Source organism: Gobio gobio, assembly GCF_949357685.1.
Source record: "Gobio gobio genome assembly, chromosome: 25".
Taxonomy (NCBI): domain Eukaryota; kingdom Metazoa; phylum Chordata; class Actinopteri; order Cypriniformes; family Gobionidae; genus Gobio; species Gobio gobio.
The window spans coordinates 8,307,618-8,327,361 of NC_137121.1; the positions used below are offsets into that span (position 1 = coordinate 8,307,618).

General features: G+C 40.4%; 1 protein-coding gene across 1 annotated transcript; it reads right to left on the bottom strand.

Moving 5' to 3' along the window:
• Positions 1-242: 242 nt before the first annotated feature.
• Positions 243-15,732, bottom strand: LOC307121800 (N-acetylneuraminate-9-phosphate synthase-like; the record flags this gene model as incomplete). The annotated part of the gene is made up of 7 exons (XM_079809558.1): positions 243-366; positions 13,540-13,604; positions 13,693-13,959; positions 14,075-14,229; positions 14,599-14,698; positions 14,803-15,018; positions 15,601-15,732. 7 exons carry the CDS (start codon positions 15,730-15,732, stop codon positions 243-245), a joined length of 1,059 nt encoding a protein of 352 aa, XP_079665684.1.
• Positions 15,733-19,744: the final 4,012 nt, after the last annotated feature.

A 19,744-nucleotide genomic window follows, 5' to 3' on the forward strand; every position in this document is an offset into this window, starting at 1 on the left:
TTCAAGATTGATTTGGAAAGAAAGATGTTTTATTTTTATTGTTCATTCACCACAATTACAAAGACAATAGTCTGTGAGACAGGTTACAACATGTCAAGACATTAGGCATATATGCAAAATCAAGACATAATTTACATATTTCTCATGTCAAAATGACAAGAATGTAATAATAAAAAGTCTTATTTAATAATGGCTGATTTTATATATTTTTATTGCCCCTTTAGTTTTGGAGTGTCTGATCATCAGTCTGAAATCACGTCATCAGTAATGGTGGCATCTTTCTCCAGGTCCACGGTGATTTTCTTGCCAACCAGTTTGAAGATGTTCTCCGGCCTGACGCCTTGCGGTTCGGCCACTTTTACGGTCAGCATTTCACGAGTTCACACTTACATCAAATTAAATAGAGTAAATATTATGCGTATTTGGCGTGCTGTCCGGGGGAGGGCTCCGGGCTCGGAATTTTGCCCGAACCCAGAGTACCCCCCCCCGTGATGGAAATAGTCTAGAACTAGACTACATATATTAATTTGATGTCTTATGTGAGTTTAATTAAGTGAGGAGAAGGGGTGGTGGAGGGATGCTAAGAAACAGTCAATGACAGGAAGGTAAATCGGCAGTCTATATACACCTCCTATCGTTGATTTTTTAATGAGCTCCTCTTGTGTTCAATTAGGTTTAATTATCTGGGTCTGCTCCACTTAACAGTTTTAATTTCCTGAATGTGTTCCTCCCGAAATTTGTTTATAAAACATCAATTCACGAGTTCACACTTACATCAAATTAAATAGAGTAAATATTATGCGTATTTGGCGTGCTGTCCGGGGGAGGGCTCCGGGCTCGGAATTTTGCCCGAACCCAGAGTACCCCCCAAAATGCAAAAACAGAGGACAGCCACCAAAACCCCCCCAAATACGCAGATAATTGGTAGGCTGGCGTTTTGATGAGCCTGGTTGCTTGGCCCGGAGGGCCTGTTGCTTCTGATGGGAGCTGCTCGCGGCATTGGGCAGACGAGCCCTACTGGCTGATGGCTGGAAGCAGCCTTAGTTTTGAACGACTGGTCAGGAAGGCTCTTGCAACATCCGATGGGAGGCCAATGCTCACTGTATCAGATGGAAAGCTTTAGCGGCTGATAAATGAAAACAGCATGGTTAGAACTACGGTTTGGGAAGGCTCTTGCAACATCCAATGGGAGGCCAATGCTCACTGTATCAGATGGAAGAACCCTACCGGCAGATAAAATAGGAGCAGCAAGGTTTGGAACGACTGGACGGGAAGGCTTTGCAACATCTAACGGGAGGCCAATGCTCACTGTGTCGGATGAAAAACCCTACTGGCCGATGATGAAAAGCAGTATAGCTTGGAACGACTGGTCGGGAAGGCTTTTACGACATCCAATGGGAGGCCAATGCTCACTGTATCAGATGAAAAAACCCTACCGGCCGAAAATGAGGAGCAGCATGGTTTGGAACGACTGGTCGGGAAGGCTTTTAGAACATCCAATGGGAGGCCAATGCTCACTGTATCAGATGGAAAAACCCTACCGGCCGATAATGAGGAGCGGCTACTGGCCGGGAAGGCTTTTACAACATCCAATGGGAGGCCAACGCTCGCTGTATCAGATGGAAAAACCCTACCGGCCGATAAATGAGAAGCAGCATGTTCAGGAACTACCTGGCCGGGAGAACCCGTGTTGCCTCTGACGGGAGCTCATAGCACCTGGCGGAACGGGCCCTACTGGCTGGTAAGTGTGGAGCAGACAGAATTTGGGGTGACCGATCGGGAAGGCCTTTGCGTCATCCAATGGGAGGCCAATGCTCGCTGTATTGGACGGGGAATAAAAGCCCTACCGGTCGAAAAAGAGGAGCACATGATTTATTCCGCCCAACCAGAGGGACACCCTACTGGCTGTAAACGGAGGGCGCGTTGTTTGAAACGGCCGGTGGAAGGCTCAGGCCGCATCTGGCGGGGAGATCAATACTCGTGACGACAGACAGGTGAGCCCTACTGACCGATAGACGGGGCGACGCAATTTAAAAAGAAACGACTGACCGAGGGGGCCCACCCAGCCTCCACCAGGAGCATTTTCTGGCTTCAGGGGAGTGGGTCCTATCGGCTGACGGCACGGTAAAGGAGAATTGGAACACCCGGCCAGGAAGCTCTCGCCGACATCAGATGGGAGCTCAATACTCGCTGTATCAGATGGGTAAGCTTCGCTGGCGGACAGGTGGAGGGTAAAGCATGCAAGTTCGCCCAGGAGAGCTTTTGCAGCATCCGAAAGGAGATCAATACTCGCGGTTTCGGGTAGCCTCGCTGGACGGCGGAAAGCAAAGTGGATAGACATAGACCTGGAGAGCTCTGTGGTGTCCGAAAGGAGATCAATACTCATGGTATCGGACAAGCAAGCCTCGTTGGATGGAAGAGAAAAAGATTGTGAAGGGTCAAGGGTCAAGCCAAATATCACTTGTCTCTTCATCAGACACATATCCTTCAAGAATGATTTTATGTTCAATATTAAAATAAGAATGAATGATAATCAAGTTATAACAGTGTCCTACATTTGATAAATCAGTTCTCTATATTCAAGGAGTGATTTTGAATATTGTAGTGTTTTAGTTGCTCTGTGCTTTTGAATCCAGCTCTGATGTCTGTGTCAAGATGTGCTGACAGGAAAATGTCCTTGGTGTTTGAAGTGAGAAGAGCTCAGCATGTGTTAACTGTATGTCTTCCTAAAGCGACCCCCGGGGTCATCTATGTTACAGCTATGTGACTCTTTTGGGGACTCAAAATGTAACAGAAATGTACCTCTCTGATAATACTTTTCTTTCTTACTAAATAGAATATATTCACTTCTGAACTAGAGTTAGTATCAGCATGTTTTGAAGAAGGACTTTGTTGATAGTTAGTTAAGATGTCCCGACCTTGATGAAAACTGGTATTCTCTGGAGTATTGTGTGTGTGCGTTGTATGATTTGTGCAGATTCAGTATTGGATATGGGCCTTCCTGTAGGCGATGCCAGACCTTGAGGCGTCTTTTCTGTGACCTCCGAGGTCATTGAGGATTAATCTGGGCCTGGGCGACACAGAGTCTACGCATTTTGAGAGATATATGTCCCTATCTGTCTACGAGTGGAAAGTTGCTTACATTGCATGTTGTTAGAACCAATCAGAATCATTCCACATGGCAGTAATGACGTGTCTAGACCTTGAAAACAGTATAACTGTTCAGAAAATGGTATGTACGTTAGACGGAGGCGGGGAGACTGTTAGAGGGAGCGCGGCCTACGAACTCCTCTTGAGCTGGCTTCTGCTGATGAAACTGCAAACTATTCTTCAGTAAATTTTCTTTAATTAATCTGACTCCTGACTCCTGGTCTTCATTTTTCACTACTGGTCCTGGGTCCTAAGCTGTTACCCCAACAGTTTATGGTGGAGATTTGGCGAGCAATCATTCCTTGGTACACCTCTGGCAAACAAGTAGATAAGGTAGTATATTTTTATTATTAGACTTGTCTGACTGGAAGAGACTGGGTTAGGGGAACGGGAGAGCTTTATTTCAATGGGAAATAGGGAATAATTATACTAAGGATTGTGTTTCGGCTACTCTGAGTAAGTCGAGAGCTTTTTGAGAAACACACAAGGGGTATAAGAAGTCGCTCTAGTAGGCCAATAATTTGGAAACGGGGTGCAACGTAGGCATGCTTAAAGGGGAGAGAGCTGATTAAGGGCTAAGGTAAGGATACCACTCCTAAAGGGGCATGCGGCACTGGACAAAGGGGGCCAGTGCATCACCGCAAACCTTCTCCGTCTCTTCCAACTCAGATAGGGGATCCCCGAATTTAGGACAATAGACAGTTAGGGATTAAGTTATTAGTTAAACAAAATAAAAATAGATTCAGGGTTGTTTGCCAGGGATGCATCAGGAACGATCCCGAGTAAAATGTAAGGTATGACCCAAATTGGAATGGACCAGTAAGTGACTTTTTCGTATAAGTGTACTTTGCAGTTTCATCACGCAGAAGCCACAGCTGTGTTGGTTAAAGATCTTCGCCTCCATCTCTGCTGGTATAATTTCAGGTGAGTATGAACTTTGACTAAAATGATGGCTAAAAATTTGAGTGATATGATCAGTCCAGAAAAAGATTTTGAGACGAAAGACAGCAAACGCTGTAAGCAGCGCTGCTCTGAAGCCCTGACGTCAAAGAAATTTGAAAGAATTATCAAGTAAATGGGCAGCAAAGGTTTTAATTCTAATTTGAAAAGTTAATCAGAAACTTGACTGGCTAAAAGCTAAAAGACTGGAAAAATGTTTGATTCCTAACTGTTTATGAGATAAATTGGCAGGAAATCACTGAAACTTATGTAGGATTTGGTCTGTGTAGTCTGAGTAAAAGGACTTGAAGTTGTTTTTGAAAAGAAAAAAAAAAAGGAAAAAGCAGATATAGTCACGGACACGGAGGGATTTTAAACAGAGGTACACAGATTGAAAATAAGGAAATAAGTAATAAGTTCATATATTGACATCTTAAGGAATTCCTTTTAAAGGAAAGGTCCATGATCATTTTAAAATAAATTATGAGGTTAAAAATTAATGGCAGTAACTATATAATTAGAGACATAGAGGGTTTCAATGATAAAAATGTTACAATGATTCGTGAAAAATTCTGATAAAGTTTACTTGACTGGATGTTGGTAAAAACACTGTAGAAGAATATGGTTAAAAGCTAAAAACCCTAGAAGCTGATGTTTTGGTTTCAAGAGATAAGCTCATGCAGAGCTGTAATAAAACAATTCGCTTATCTGAATCTGGCCCACTATGTCATTTCTGGTGCTGTGGCTAAAATTGGAAGTAACTCAGACTCAATTTAGATGTTTGAAGTTTAAATTTATTGTATGGGCAAAAGACAAATATAAAATTATGATCATTTGAAAACGTAATTTCTGGCAAAAGATAGAGTTAAAAGGATAATGTCTGATGTTTATTGGAAGATAAATGTGATCTCTAGCCAAGTCTTATGCTGTGCTAGATTGACAAGTTAAAAGTTTATGAAAATGCAGTACCAGTACTGAATGCATAGAAGTCTCTCTCTTTCGAAACCAGCTCAAGGCTGATATCTGAGCCTGTGCCACAGATGATAGAAGATATTGATGAGTAAAAGCACATGGCATCACTTGAAAATAATAAGACATGTTTTAGGGAAAACAGTGTTTAAAAAGGTATGAGATGAATTTCACATTGAAGTTAAAGTCTTAGAAGACTGTTAAAAAGGTTAGAGAGAGAGAGAGAGAGAGAGAGAGAGAGAGAGAGAGAGAGAGAGAGAGAGAGAGAGAGAGAGAGAGAGAGAGAGAGAGAGAGAGAGAGACTGCTTGTGGAAGCAGGGATGGTGCAATTTGTTATCGCCCTGCTAAAGCTGAAACAAAACAAAGAAAATGATATCAGAACCAAAACAATCCAGCTGACTTTTGTAGAGACAAATTAATAATGAGCAGATGCAAAAACTGAGTTTAAATAATAATTTGAGTAAACACAAAAAGTAAAATTTGAGAATGAGCAATTCATGTTTAATGTGTGTGTGGGTGTGACTGCACTTTATGTTTTGTATGTGTTGTATGTGTTCCTAGAAATGTTCTGTCCTGATGGGGTGTCATTAACCTCTGAAATGGGTATTTGACCATTACAGATGGGTTATGGTAAACGACAACCTTTAGAGAAACTGATAATTTTGAAGGAATCTGGTGAAAAGATGATCCAGAACACAGGACGAGCTTTAAATGGATTGTTATCCAGCTCTGTCTGTTATGACGACTTTTGTCATTTATGATGTTGATTTGAATTACTCTCTGGATTAGTTCAAGTGGAATTGTAAAGTTAAAGATTGCCGTCCATCATGGGTTAAAACCATTGTCTAAATTCAACTGAGGGCTTAAATTTAATAATGTGATTAAAAATGGTAGGCGTAAATGTTATAGACTTGACGGCAGAGACAAAGTGACAAATTGGCTGAAGTCACTATCTAAATTATCCAGAGACTCCCTCAAAATTCTGAAAGGCCGGAGGGCGACCAAAGAGATAACTTCTAAAAATGAAAAGTTTTATTTTTACTTTATTTTAAGTTTTTTTTTTTTTTTTTATGATACTTTGATTTATATAGAGAACCACAATTAATGTTAAAGAAGCAAGTGACTTTAAGTCTTTCTGTGTGACTGGGATTGAGATAAGAGGAATATAATATTTTGGTTTCTGCAGAGCAGTAGAGATAAGAAACAATAATGATCATATTGTGTGGCATCTGCAGATTGATAGAACAATAATGAGAAATAGCCCAAAGATTAATGTTGTGAAATAGAATTTAGGAACACCCGTAAAGTTAAAGGGAAAAACAGCTTTAAAGAAATTGATGATGACTTATAGTCCAAATTTAAAGTAATATGGGAAATTATGAAATCTGTAAGTTCTTTGTAAAGTTATGACACGTTTGGGTGTAAGTGGCAAGATAAGGCTAGTGAGGATTTGATGAAGTATCACTACCAAGTGACATGAATTAAGAGGTTTAATATTTTGGTCATTTGGAGCTTACACCTGAAGAGTTTTAATGAACAAGACATTGAGAATAAAAGAAAATTAAAAAAAGGGTACTTTAAGGAAAACCCTGATGAATGATCTTAAATGTTTTACTAATAACATGGGTCTGTTGGAAAAAGTAAATTTAGCAAAAGGGTTCTTGAGTAAAAATTAGGAACAAGTTTATGTTTTAAGTGGAAATAATGAGATGGATGATGTGAATGTTTTATTTTATTTTCTATTCTTTTGGGGTGGGGCATGCTATATGAGACTGAATGCAATTGGATGGACTATTATGTGGTTTATTTTTATTTATTTACTTTTTATTTTTTTATTTCAGGCCACTATTGAGTTTTATACCTGAAAAGGTCTGTTTTGAAAAAGTAACAATCCTATTTTTAATTGGAAATTAGGAACCAGCCTAAATTGGTAGACCATTAATACCCCCACTTTGGCCTCAGGAGAAACTTAAAGGGTGGGTTCTAGAATCCACTGCCTCTACAATATAATTGTATATATATATATCTTAATTAAATTTATAATCAAAGACTTAGTCAATATTTATCTTTCTATATTATTATAATGAATTGAATTATCCTCCCTAGGTATGATTTTGTTTCTTCCTTTATATTTTCTAAAGTTTGTATTTGCTCTCTGAGTGGTGACTGAGGGTCTGTCCTAGGCGGGTGTGATGTCTCACGAGAACACTTGTATCAGGAAAACTGTGTGATCAGGAACTATTATTAACCTGTCTCCATGTTTTTACTAATTTGAAATCAGACCTGGGGCTCTGCTGACTCTTGAATGCACTTTCCAAAATGTTCCAGAGAATATCGGATCCTGTTGAGGGTCAAAGATATAAGCGATGACCAATGAGCATGAGGTGATTCGCCGATGACGGGTAAGCTCTTCTGTTGGCCAGAGGAGGACAACCTAAGCCAATGGGGGTCACCGCCATTGGGGCACCTCCCAGAAAGGGGGGTGTTTTTATGTGAGGTGTGTATGAGAGGTGAGGCAGATGTCTGTGAGGCCAGCAGCATCACTGTGGGGAGGGGAAGCTGTGTTTCGTAGGGGCCAAGGTCAAGACTGGACACAGCAGCCCCTGCCCTAATATTGGCCCCTCTATACCGCTCACCAAATACCGCATAATTGAGAGCCAGGAAACACCTTAAAGATTGGCATTCAAGGGTCAGCTGAGATCATTCTGGTCATTTTAACCTTGCAAATTTCAGTCATGTGTTCAGATTTTAGAGGCATCACACACCTCTAACTTGATGGGAATGCAGCAACAGAGATTGCTCGTTTAGCCCGGCTTTCAGAGATTAAATATGGACTTGTCTTTCATTTCATTTTATTTTATTTTATTTTATTTTATTTTATATTTCCTTTTACTGAAACCCTAAAAAATTGTATGAATACTATTGTACTATATTGTCTGTTCCCCTCTCAATGAGAGAAAGCACGTTATCAGTGTGTTGATCAGGAGTTTTGAGAAGAACATTGGGGCCTTGTTTGTGAGTGGAAGGGGTAAAGAGCCTCAAAACGGGGACTGGTCTTTTTAGTGGCCAGCATGTCCGTGATGAGGTGAAGAGACAATTGTGACCCTAACGGGAAACATGCGTCACCACTTGACCTTCCGTAGTGACCTCACTTGTAGACCAGACGTGGCGGTATGGGACCCCCACATATGGTCTAAAAGGGGGGAATGAAGGGTCAAGGGTCAAGCCAAATATCACTTGTCTCTTCATCAGACACATATCCTTCAAGAATGATTTTATGTTCAATATTAAAATAAGAATGAATGATAATCAAGTTATAACAGTGTCCTACATTTGATAAATCAGTTCTCTATATTCAAGGAGTGATTTTGAATATTGTAGTGTTTTAGTTGCTCTGTGCTTTTGAATCCAGCTCTGATGTCTGTGTCAAGATGTGCTGACAGGAAAATGTCCTTGGTGTTTGAAGTGAGAAGAGCTCAGCATGTGTTAACTGTATGTCTTCCTAAAGCGACCCCCGGGGTCATCTATGTTACAGCTATGTGACTCTTTTGGGGACTCAAAATGTAACAGAAATGTACCTCTCTGATAATACTTTTCTTTCTTACTAAATAGAATATATTCACTTCTGAACTAGAGTTAGTATCAGCATGTTTTGAAGAAGGACTTTGTTGATAGTTAGTTAAGATGTCCCGACCTTGATGAAAACTGGTATTCTCTGGAGTATTGTGTGTGTGCGTTGTATGATTTGTGCAGATTCAGTATTGGATATGGGCCTTCCTGTAGGCGATGCCAGACCTTGAGGCGTCTTTTCTGTGACCTCCGAGGTCATTGAGGATTAATCTGGGCCTGGGCGACACAGAGTCTACGCATTTTGAGAGATATATGTCCCTATCTGTCTACGAGTGGAAAGTTGCTTACATTGCATGTTGTTAGAACCAATCAGAATCATTCCACATGGCAGTAATGACGTGTCTAGACCTTGAAAACAGTATAACTGTTCAGAAAATGGTATGTACGTTAGACGGAGGCGGGGAGACTGTTAGAGGGAGCGCGGCCTACGAACTCCTCTTGAGCTGGCTTCTGCTGATGAAACTGCAAACTATTCTTCAGTAAATTTTCTTTAATTAATCTGACTCCTGACTCCTGGTCTTCATTTTTCACTACTGGTCCTGGGTCCTAAGCTGTTACCCCAACAATTGATAGCGACTTGGAGGGCCCTCGCGGCATCCGATGGGAGAACAATTCTCAAGGCATCGGAAAGGCACCCTCGCTAGTCAGGGAAAGAAAAGATGGAAGCTGGCCTGGAAGGCTTCCACGGCATCCGAAGGAAATCAGCTCGAGGTGTCGGATGAGTGGGCCTCGCCAGATGGAAAAATAGGGAAAAGGAAATAGCCACTATCAAGGAGAACTCTGCGGTGTTCGACAGGAGATCAAGACTCGCTGTATTGAACGGGTGAGCCTCGCTAGTTTGAAAAAAGAGAAAGAAAGGATAGGGTTTTTTATAAGGGTTGTTAATTAATAAGGGTTTGGTGAGCTTTCTTGATGTGGTATCGGTCGGTCCTAATGTAGCTTTGAAAAGCGTGAGAAGACCATCTCCCGAGAGCTTGGATCTGCTGCTGGGAGAGTCCTTTTTGCGCTGCAGTTGTTGCCGCCCCAATGCGGAAGGAGTGGCTAGAAAAGTTTTGCGCTGAGATGCCTGTTTGCTGGAGAACAGATTTGAGCTGTTTTTGGAACCAGAATCGTGTGATGGGTTTGTTAGAGGAGTCTACAAAGAGGGGTTCGGACAGAGATTTAGCCTGAAATCTCCTCATTTGGAGGTATGCAAGAACAGTTTGAAATGGTTGAATTGGGGAGGAGATGTTGAAAATGTAGACTAAATGGCCTTTTTTACTTTGGTCTGTCTTGCTTCGCTTGATTAAATATGATATGGTTTCATCGTCAAGTACTGATAAGTCTGAGACAGTGGGGTGGACTTTGTGGTCGAATTTGGAGGTGATTGCGATTTCTGAGCATCTAAGAAAGCCAAGATAAACATGGTATCCAGAGTGCGGGCTGTGTCAAGGGATTGATATCCTGTACGAAGGGTATGAATGCATTTTGTGAGTAAATCTAGAGTTATGGGTTGTCTACTGTCAGGGCGGGTGGGTTGTGATCGCTGAATTCCTTTGATCAGGAGGGAGGTTTGGGAGTTTTTTATCTCCGGAGATGAAGTGCCGTGAATTAATTTGTGGAAAAATTGAAGACCGCTCAGGTAGCCTTTGATGGACCCAACTTGGAAACTCTTAATATTGTTTGAGATAAGAGATAAAAGAGGTAATTGAGAGGAGAGAAAAATCAGGGAACTGCAAGCTATACGAGAAGTGGAAAGCTTTAAAACATCTCCAAGCTGTCACATATGATTGGATTGTTCTGGGGGAAACTGCTTGGAGGATACTGTTGAGCGATGCGTCCAAGAGGGGTTTTAGCGGGTGATTTATGGAAATATCAGTTCTGAATAGTGAGGTACTGGAGTTGGGAAAATATCCGCCTCTGGAGCCAATGTCCTGAATTTCTGAAACAGAAACGAGACAGAGAGTCAGCAATTAGGTTTTCGGACCCTGGGACATGTTTTGCAGTAATAATAAATTGATCACAAGCTGAGATCCAGATGAGACGTCTTATGAATGGCATTAAAGCAGGTGAATGAGAGCGGCCTTTATTAATGCACTGGACTGTTGCCTCGTTATCGCAGTGCACTAATATGCTACTAGCCGTCCATTCTTTCCCCCACAAAAAAGCCGTGACTACAAGAGGGTAAAGCTCAAACAGAGCTGAGGACTGAAGCATATCTTGGAACTGTGGTGGCCATGGAGACGCGAACCTGCGTCCTTGATAGAATCCCCCAAAGCCGATTGAAGAGGCTGCGTCTGTGAAAAGTTGGATGTCAACAGGGGAAGAAACGAGATTGTTATAGAAAAGACAAGCCGTTCCACTGGTTTAGGAATGTTATCCATAGCCTAAGTTTGTCGCGACACGCCGTGGTTATTGGAATTTGGTCCTCCAGCGCGTGAACCGAAGATGCAAGTGAGAGAAGATGTGAGCTGAAAGGGCGGCCTTGCGGAATGATGCGCATTGCGAAATTTAAGTGACCTAGCAGTGATAGGAGTTCGTGTTTAGAACGGCAGGAGTCATCTAGAAAAGTAGGTGCGATGAGAATTATCCTATCTATTTTCTCGATAGTATGTCGAAAATCTTGGGGCTGCTTTTACAACCGAACCGCGAAGTAGAATTTCTAACACATTGTGGAAATATGTTTTCATCATTTCGAGTTCATCTTATCACTGTATGAGGATGTGATTGACTATTTATGATTGAAGTATTTATTTATTTTATTTTTATTTATTTAATGAGGACACATTCCCAGTTCAAATAATACACACATATTAAAAAGAACAATTGCTGGAAAAGTGCACTTACACGCTGTAATTGTCTTACACACTATATTTAACGGGTATTGCCTGTTGTTTGTAAATGAAAAATTATAGTGCTTTATCCAAAATAATTAAATAATGATAGCAAAAACAAGGTGCAAAGCAGTTTTAGACAGAGGTTAAGTTACCATATGCAGCTTGACTGTCTCTTATAATAGGTTTGAATTTAGAAAAACACTCTGCCTAACTTTGTTAGGACTCCATTGTATTTAATTTGTAAACAAGGTGATAAAGATAAAAAAGACGTAGCCTAATCAAACTACAGCAAAGGTGAAGCAAGCGACTCCTTTTGAATCGCTCTAGCGGTTCTCGAATCTCAATTTCGTTCTCATTGTTGAGTCAAGAATCGGTTGCTGCGGTTTTCGGATCAGCAGTACACTGAACCGAGAACTGTTTATTTCGGACATGTCCGATTGAGAACCAATGAGCTGATGATACTGAGCGACTGACTGCACGGCGAGTCTCTCTGAACCGAACAAACATCAGCTGATATGAGCGCGTGTCTGTGAAACGACTCCGACATGAATGAGAAGAAAATCTGGCGAACCGTATTTATTTAATTACAAAAACATAGTAAGTGGATCGTGGTTTCTGCACTGATGAAAACTGATTTATTGATTTTATAACTGTAAAGATCGTTTGCAACACTGCATGTGTTTGGATGCTTTAGATGTAAAACTTTGTAATAAACTATCAGATTATGATGATATTTTATCTGACTGATGTTATGATTACTGACTTTATATATTTTAATGTGTAAAGTGTGTTTATCCAGCCCGCAATAGACATGACGTAATTACGTCCTTGTGAAATGACGTCATTGCGTTTGAGCGCAAAAGAACTGGTGAACCGATTTTGATCCGATTCATTGGACGAACTGTCCGAAAGAACCGGTTCGCGGAAAAGAACCAAACTTCCTATCACAACCGGGCAGGGAAGGGAAGGGTTAATCTTAGAACATAACACAGTAGCATGTGCTACAGACCTGCCGACGGCATGCAAAATATTCCTGCAGCCTAGAACATCCTGCTGTGGAGGTCCGTGTCGAGAGCGACCCAGTAAGCGCACTGGTTGCACTGGGTTAGCCGCACGGCACACTTCTCAGAGAAGAGTTTGTGGTATGTGTAAAAATGACCTCCCCCATAGGACAGCGCGAGCTCGGCTATGATTGCCAGATAATCATTCAGCTCGCGGCGCCTTTGGGGGAAAACTGAACAAATGATGTCCGTGAAACGGAAAAAAGCAATCGAAAATTCAGGAGAAGAAAGTAAGGCGGATGAATGTGGGTTGGGGTTTTTTAAAGTGACTGAAAAGTCCCCGCAGTCTATTTGACGGTTTATGTCTGACACAGGAAACAGAGAGAGTGATGACAAATCAATGTCCAAACCTGCCAGGATCTGTGCCCTGTTTTGGGCCACTGGAGGCAGCTCAGAGGAAACAGCGTTAGCTGGGACAGGCATCGTTGTTGCTGTGAGGAGAGAGAATGAAGATTTAGTTTGCAGAAGGCGGTTGGAAGAGAGAGGAACCGGGGCTGCGTCTGGAGCTTGGAAGGAAAAAATGTTAGGGGCATGAGAAAGAGAAGGATGCATCTGAGACGTATGCTCTTGTGCTGCTGGTAGAGGTAGCCCTGCGTTTGCTGGAGCTGCAGGCCACTGAAAAGAATGAGTGTTAGTAAATTGTTGATAACTTGGAGCTTGGACCGCTAGCAAGCTCGCGCTAGCATCTGCGGTGGGAGCTGGAGGCCACTGAAAATGCAAAGGATTAGGAACTGGAGGAGGAATGAGCTGAGAGGAGACCGGTGGGCCCAGCCACAAACATCTCTGCGCCTGTAGAAGTCCATGCTAAGAAACAGTCAATGACAGGAAGGTAAATCGGCAGTCTATATACACCTCCTATCGTTGATTTTTTAATGAGCTCCTCTTGTGTTCAATTAGGTTTAATTATCTGGGTCTGCTCCACTTAACAGTTTTAATTTCCTGAATGTGTTCCTCCCGAAATTTGTTTATAAAACATCAAGTCGAGAGTTAATGTCTCACCCTTCTGCAATGGTTTCAGGGCCACCACTGACTTGCCCAACTGGAGGAAAGAACATAACCATTGATTAATGAGATTTTATAAATGTTTTAGGGTTTTAAAATCTGTCAAAATGACCATTTTATCTGACCTTGCTGTGACAGGAAGCCTCACAGGGCAGCATCTGTTTGATTGGCGAGCCCATCGCCATCTCCACCGTCCTGATGGCTTTCACCAGCTCTGCCAGCTCCGCCGGCTCCAGTGATGCTGCGTGGTCACTGCCTTTCCAGCTCTTATCCAGGGTCACATGACGCTCCAGGACCTTTGCCCCAAGTGCCACAGCAGCCACAGACACATGGATGCCTGTCTCATGTCCAGAGTAGCCAATGGGAATGTCCGGAAACTCCTTCTGGAACTCCTGCGTAGGAAAAGGGAAAGATTTCAAATTACTCAGCTACTACTTAAAAACAATTTTTTTTTTCTTTTCAGTAATTTATGAAGTTGATGAAGATGAGATTAAACCGATCACTTACAGGGATCAGGCTGAGGTTGACGTGCTCTAATGGCAGCGGATAAGCACTGGTGCACTGCAGGAGAGTGAAATTGGGATTGTGCTTCTTGACGGTTTGGTAAACACAGCGCATTATCTCCATAGACTGCATTCCAGCAGAAATCACCATGGGGCGACCTACACAAATACACCAAAACGTCAGCTTCTGGGAGAAAATAAGCTCATTAACAGTTCACACATGCTGAATTCTCTGCACACTCAAAGCCAGAAAATCCACACCAGGATTTCTAGGTTGCATTCGCTCTGCTCTCTGGCCAATCAGCTCTGTCAATACGTAAATCTCCAGGTGATCTAGAATAGCTGACTTTAAATGCTCATGAGAAGCTATTCAGATTCAGTTCTCGGCTGTGCTTGAACTTTTCTCATTTGTGAGTCACTGGATAGTGTCTGAAATATTATGTAAACCTTGGCAGTGAATATGACAAACCTCTGTCAAAGGAAAGCGAGTTTTCAGCACTTCAACACTTTTTGAACAGTGAGTTTTACCTTTTTTGGCGGTTTTCTCCAGGTAAGGGATGTTGTTGGTGTCAGCTGAGGCAACTTTGAAAAACGGCACATTGATTTCATGAAGAAATTCTACAGCCATCTGGTTGAGGTAGGGAGAGGAACAGTTATGAGATGCATTTCAATCTACTGGGTTTAACATGCACATATTCTCTTGATATAAATAATAAACGTTGAGACCCTCACATCATCCATCCCTGATGCTGTAAAGAAGATGCCAATGTCATTGGCGTACTGTTGCAGCTCTCTGTACTGCTGGTGACTGAACTCCAGATGGAGTTTATGAGCCCCATAGGTCGGGCCCCAGGCGTGAGGGGACGTGTAGGGACGCTCCAGAGCGTGCTTGGTGAATCTGTGTTCAATCTCGCTCTTTTGAAACTTGGCACAATCAGCTCCACAGTCCTGCAGGGAGGTACAAGAGAGAGTTGAAGTGGATTTGGTTGACTACAAACAGGATTTTTGAATGAAAAATGAGTTTCACCATATAAGAAGTCTAAAAGTTAATTTGATGTGATACAGTGTGTGACTGTTATAGCTATTACAGAAACTTCCCATTTTAATTCTTGACTTAAGATTGGAAAAAGTGAAATTATATTTTCTCGTTGGTTGTAGCACTATCCTATTGCGAGCAGAGGGGATTTGAAAGACAACAGTTTATCCTGCCTCTCGGAGTGAGTTTTAAGTTAAACCAACATTATCTTTTTTACAGTAGGATAGGATTCTAAGTTTGAGCCGGTTCACAAAGAACAAGTTTTTGCAGTTAAAAACGGTCAAACACATCCGTCGAGTTTGTTTAAATTAAAAAAACAATGGAAAAGTAACAGTGGAATGGTAAAACACATTCTTTTTGAATGGCCCCGTTTCTAGGTCATTTTTTTCTGTTTAGAAATAAAAGTCAGGTAATTAAAAAAGTTAAAAAATTCTATCAATTTTCTATCAAACTGTGGTTTCGGGGTACCCCTGCTCCTGCTAACAGTACTTTACCTTGGCCATTCGGATCATTTGTTTGGCGATTTCTATGTCTCCCTGATGGTTCTGTCCAATCTCAGCGATGATAAAACAGGGGTTGGAACCCCCGATTTTTCTTCCTGGACAAAGTTCAAACTCAGCAGACATTTTATAGACTAATTGTTTAACTGATATACGACTAAGAGGCTGGAGACGTGATCACTGACGTGCTGGCATCAAGCAAAGGGGCCGGAGAGAAGGGCACGCTGTCATTTAAACAGAGCGCTCCACCCTAAACGTTGCCAAATCCCACCCTCTAGTGCATACTGCACAAAACCTGTGTGACCTTCATTTGTTTTTTACAAATGGTCTTTTGTGGTGCCATTCACAAATGCAAATCTGTTGATAGCATAACTGCAAAAAGTAATAGCCTAGTTAATAATTACATGTTTACATGGGATACATGGTCAATTATATCAGTTTGACAGAATGTTCTACTTCAAAGTGTAAACTAAATTTACAATTTTCTTATATTGAAATAGTTTATTTCCTACTCCTTGACAGATCCTCAGGCTCTTTAATAATCTATGAAGACCAGTTTTCCCTGACAGTCATCATAACCGCACACAAAGATCTTGTTTTTCTTGTTTTTTATTATTATTATGTTGTAGGCTACATGCCCTTATAGACCTTTGCTGCGTTCCACTCCACTTTTAGACACGCACTTGCAAACTTCCCTAAGCACTTCCCCTCGGGGGAATCCCTGCCACCATTTTGAAGTGTGTTCCACTTCGTGAAGTGGACGAGGAAAGTTTACATGGACAGACCCTCGCTCCCTCGATTTTGACCTGGCTTTAAAGGAACACACCACTTTTTAAAAAAAAAAATCGGCTTATTTTACAACTCCCCTAGAGTTGAACAATTGAGTTTCACCGTTTTCAAATCCATTCAGCCGATCTCCGGGTCTGGCGGTAGCACTTTTAGAATAGCTTAGCATAGATCATTGAATATGATTAGACCGTTAGCAACAATGCAATACTATCACATATAAAAAAAAAAGTAAAAACATGTTTTACTCACATAAGTGTGTTGCACCATTCCTGTCGGATCCAATATAGAAGGCACAGCATTGTGTTTTAATTTCCATATGTCTGCAAATCCAGTCTCGACCTGTGTCAATCTGACGTAGGGTTCTGACGTCAACCCGATTTTCATTTTCAACCAAAATGCAACGTCCGTCCAATGTTGGATGTTGACGTCAATCTGACGGTGGGTCTGATGTCAATCTAACGTTGGGTTCTGACGTCAACCCCATTTTCATTTTCAACCAAAATGCAACGTCCGTCTAACGTTGGATGTTGACGTCAATCTGACGTTGGGTTGTGACGTCAATCTGACGTTGGGTTGTGACGTCAATCTGACGTTGGATGTTGACGTCAATCTGATGTTGGGTTCTGACGTCAATCTGACGTAGGGTTCTGACGCTAACCCGATTTTCATTTTCAACCAAAATGCAACGTCCGTCCAATGTTGTCCAATGTCCACTATGAATTCAAATTCAGTACTCGTTCAGGAGATGTGTAATAGCACCCCCTACCGTATAACATGGAAAGTAGAAAATATCGTAGAGATAACAAAAGACAGAAAAAAAATCACTCACGACTCTTGACGGAATAACTTTTAGGGTTAATCTATATTTATATGCAGTGATATATAATTTAATGCAGACTATGCAGTAATATTTTACATTTGATTACTATTTGTGTACCTGAAAATCTTGTTTATACCTATATTAACCTACATCATTTGTATGTTTGTATTTGTATTTTATTATTTGTTCTTATTTTATTACTGATTGTCTTTAACAATATTTACAATATATATTAGTTAGGATAGTAGTTTTTTGAGTCATAAACTTATTTATTAAGGTTACATGGATTTTTGTGGTGAAAATGTTGGCAGGGCAAGTAGAAAAAAATCCTTATATAAAAAATGAGTCCTTATAAAAAATTTAATAAAAACAACGGATGTTAGAGTTTCACAACCTAAAACCAACAAAGGATCAACGTCTAATGATGTTAGAATCAGACATCAATATGATGTTGGCTTGAGACGTTGGCTCAACGTTAGATTTTGGTTAGTTAATACCACAACCTAAAACCAACAAAGGATCAACGCCTAATGATGTTAGAATCTGACGTCAATATGATGTTGGCTTGAGACGTTGGTTCAACATTAGATTTTGGTTAGTTAATACCACAACCTACACTGTCAGGAAAAAAAGGTACAGCACTGTCATTGGGGCAGTACCCTAAGGTACAAAAGCGAATATTTAAAGTACTAATATGTTCCTTTAAAGTACTAATATGCACCTTCAAAGTACTAATATGTACCAGTTAGGGGTAAGTAAGGTGTACCTTTTCACTTTTGTATAGGGTAGGGCTGAGTGGGACACAACCTAACGCTGGGTTAAAACTTTCCACACATGTACTGTATATACATACAACATTAAGTATAGACAATTTATTAAGATTGGAAACAATATTTTGTATTTATAATGTCACACAATTTATCTAACAGTTTAAATGTTTTTCATAAAAATAGATGGAATCTAGGAAGGGGGTCCCTCATAAAAGATTCATCATATTTGGGGATCCTTGGCATCATAAAGTTTAAAAACCCCTGCCCTAAGGTACAAAAGCGAATATGAACCTTCAAAGTACTAATATGCACCAATTAGGGGTAAGTAAGATGTACCTTTTCACTTTTAGGGTAGGGCTGAGTGGGACACAACCTAACGCGGGGTTAGTTGTAACACACATGGCTTAAAACTTTCCACACATGCCACGATGATGAAAAGTTGCCATATCAACACTATATACAAAAAAAAATTGCGCCAAAAATAAAATTTATTTAACCATAGCAAAAGTAAATTTCTTACTTTAGTCCATTTTTCATCTGTTTATGTTTATTTAAAATGAGACAAATCTGATATTATTGTAATCTTCTATCTGTTATTTAAGAGTTGAGATAGTTCTTTAATGCTGATCTAACCAGCAGAAGACACGAGCCGGGGTTAAATCCCAGTTAAACAGGTTTAACACTGCCTTACAATGAGAACTACGCTATTATATTCTATACTTTTATTAATTCTTTTGGGAAACCATGAGACAATGTTCAGAAATGATTCATTATTATGTTTTGAACTATGTTTTTGTTGTCAAACTCAAAAATGAGTTTATTTATTTATGAAAAAACACCATTATTTGATATGAAAAGTTAATAATTGTATTTTATTGACAATATTTTAGTTTGTCTTGTATATTTTTTTCTATTAGATCAGATGGCATTTTAAGCTGTCATTTGGTCATGTTACAATGTGCATGTTGTCCAGTGTTGGGGAAAGTTACTTTGAAAAGTAATGCATTACAATATTGCGTCACTCCCTGAAAAAGAAACTAATTGAGTTACTTAGTTACTTTTTAAGAAAAGTAATGCGTTACGTTACTTTTGCATTGATTTTGCATTACCTTTTCCCACCTGGGCTGGGCTTGCTTTTTTTATTTTGTTTTGTTTTTTATAACAACAAAGTTCTTTCCTGTAGCTCAAATAGTAGAGCATGGCACAAAGCCAAGGTCATGGGTTCGATTCCCAGGGAGAGCAAGAACTGACAAAATGTAAAATATTGTACCAATTGAATGCAATGTAAGTCGCTTTGGATAAAAATGTTTGCCAAAATGCATAAATGTCTCAAGTCTCAAATCTGATTTATTTATAAAGCCCTTTCCACTACAAAGTAGCCCAAAGGGTTGTACAATAACAATGAAAGGATGTCTAGAACAATAATTAAACAGAACATAAAACAAAGATCAGTAATAACAGAAAAGAAAATTATAATAATAAAGAAATATAATATTTTTTTTTTTAATAAAAATGTAAAGTTCTATTTTTTTGCAAATGTAAAGACCTCTTCATACCAAAATTGAAATAATAAGCCTCAGGCTGAGGTAAAAATGCAAATTCACGCATGTACAGGGCGCAGCTCTGCTATGCTGTGCTGCCAAAGGATGAATAGGACACAAGAGAAAAAAGTTTTACTAGGAGAAAAATGTGTTTTTCTAGGTTAATGTGAACGTTAAAGGAACATTCAATTCTGTCATCTTGAGAATGCAAGGAAAAA